Raw genomic sequence first — 1393 nt, forward strand, 5'->3', positions numbered from 1 at the left:
CCACCCGACCATGCCCCCTTCCACCCGACCGTACCCCCTTCCACCCGACCATGCCCCCTTCCACCCGACCGTGCCTCTTCCCCCCGGACCGTGCCCCATCCAAAGCAGCAAGATTATTTTGCGGCGGCACTAAACCCAACTTTAAATGGACATTTCACCGACTTTCACAAGTTTCGGGGCACTGCGCTGTGGTTTTTAGGGAAACCGAGCAGCAAGCCAGGGCTTTGCCAACTGTACGGCCAGTTTTTGGCAAATTAATTTAGGCTTGATTAAAAACCCTGCAAAGAAATGTATGGCCAGGGGTGGTGTTTTGAATGCCGCGACACGAAGGACAGGGTTTTGCTGATGCCTACAAAATAATTACAAAAGAAGCCACTTTCTGATGCGGCTCAGAGAGGGGTTAATGCCGTAACCCCCATGAAACCCAGCGCTGCCGTGTTTTACCAGGCAACGCCCGCGCCTCCGCCGGCAGGAGCCGTTCGTAGGTGTTGAAGATCCCGGCGTCCGAAATGATAACGGGAGCGAAGATGTTCACCAAACCTTGGCCTTTCTTGACGCTCACACCTGGAAGGTTGAAAGGCGAGGCGGGGAGGAACGGGTCCGGTTAAAAGCAACGCCGCGGCGGGGAGAAGCCACGTGTGCCCCAGCCCGTGCCGGCGCTCACCGCAGGCTTTGCCCTGGGAGTCCAGCAGGATCCTCTGCACCGGCGCGTTTCCCAACACGTTGCCTCCGGCTTTCCGGATAACGGGAATGGTGTGGAAAGCGATTTCCCCGGCCCCCCCTTTGGGGTACCACGCGCCGCGGAGGAAGTGGTTCACCAGGATGCTGTGCATGGAGAAGCTGGCCTTGGAGGGGACCACGCCTGAAAAAAGGGGCAGCGTAAGGTGAGTTTGTGCCGAATCGTGGTTTTGTGGCTTATCCTGAAGTTTTTAGGATGAGGAGTGCCCTGTCCTTGGCTGGACGCGATGCTGCAAGGAAGGACGGATGCGGGCGAGAAACGATGGGTCGTCGGTACCTGGAGGAGCAGGGAGGGCGTCGGACGTGGGTGGCCCCGTGGCAAAGCCCGTGGCTCGTTCGCAACTCGGGCTGCGCCCGCTGAACCAGCCGAGTGACGGGGGTCCACGAGCAAACCCCCGGGGCGGACGGGAGGAAGGGAAGGGGAAGGCTCAGGGCGAAAGGGTTACGGCGAGGCCGGAGCGGTGGGTGCCAGCGCGAGGTTAAGGGCGGGTAGATGTTCCCTTGCGTAAGAGGAGCGATGCTTCCACGCCGTGAAGCTGAAGGATGCGGAGGAAAAGAGATGAAGGCGAGCAACGGGGACGTGGGGACAACCGGCCGCTGGCTTGGGGACAAGGATGCTGGCAGAGCACCCATGCACGCAGCATCCCTCGCCCGC

The 1393-nt window shown here is 60.4% G+C and overlaps 1 protein-coding gene across 1 annotated transcript in view; it reads right to left on the reverse strand.

Annotated features, from left to right (window-relative positions):
- The window catches only part of RETSAT (retinol saturase), an 11630-nt gene that overhangs the window by 8947 nt on the left and 1290 nt on the right, over positions 1-1393 (reverse strand). The window contains exons 2-3 of the mRNA XM_009285670.1: positions 665-920; positions 445-564 (exon numbers count right to left, since the gene is read on the reverse strand). Coding sequence (XP_009283945.1) covers positions 445-564; positions 665-920 — 376 coding nt within the window. The remainder of the gene's footprint in view (positions 1-444; positions 565-664; positions 921-1393) is intronic.

The sequence above is a fragment of the Aptenodytes forsteri genome, unplaced genomic scaffold, assembly GCF_000699145.1.
Source record: "Aptenodytes forsteri isolate BGI_AS27 unplaced genomic scaffold, ASM69914v1 Scaffold476, whole genome shotgun sequence".
Taxonomy (NCBI): Eukaryota; Metazoa; Chordata; class Aves; order Sphenisciformes; family Spheniscidae; genus Aptenodytes; species Aptenodytes forsteri.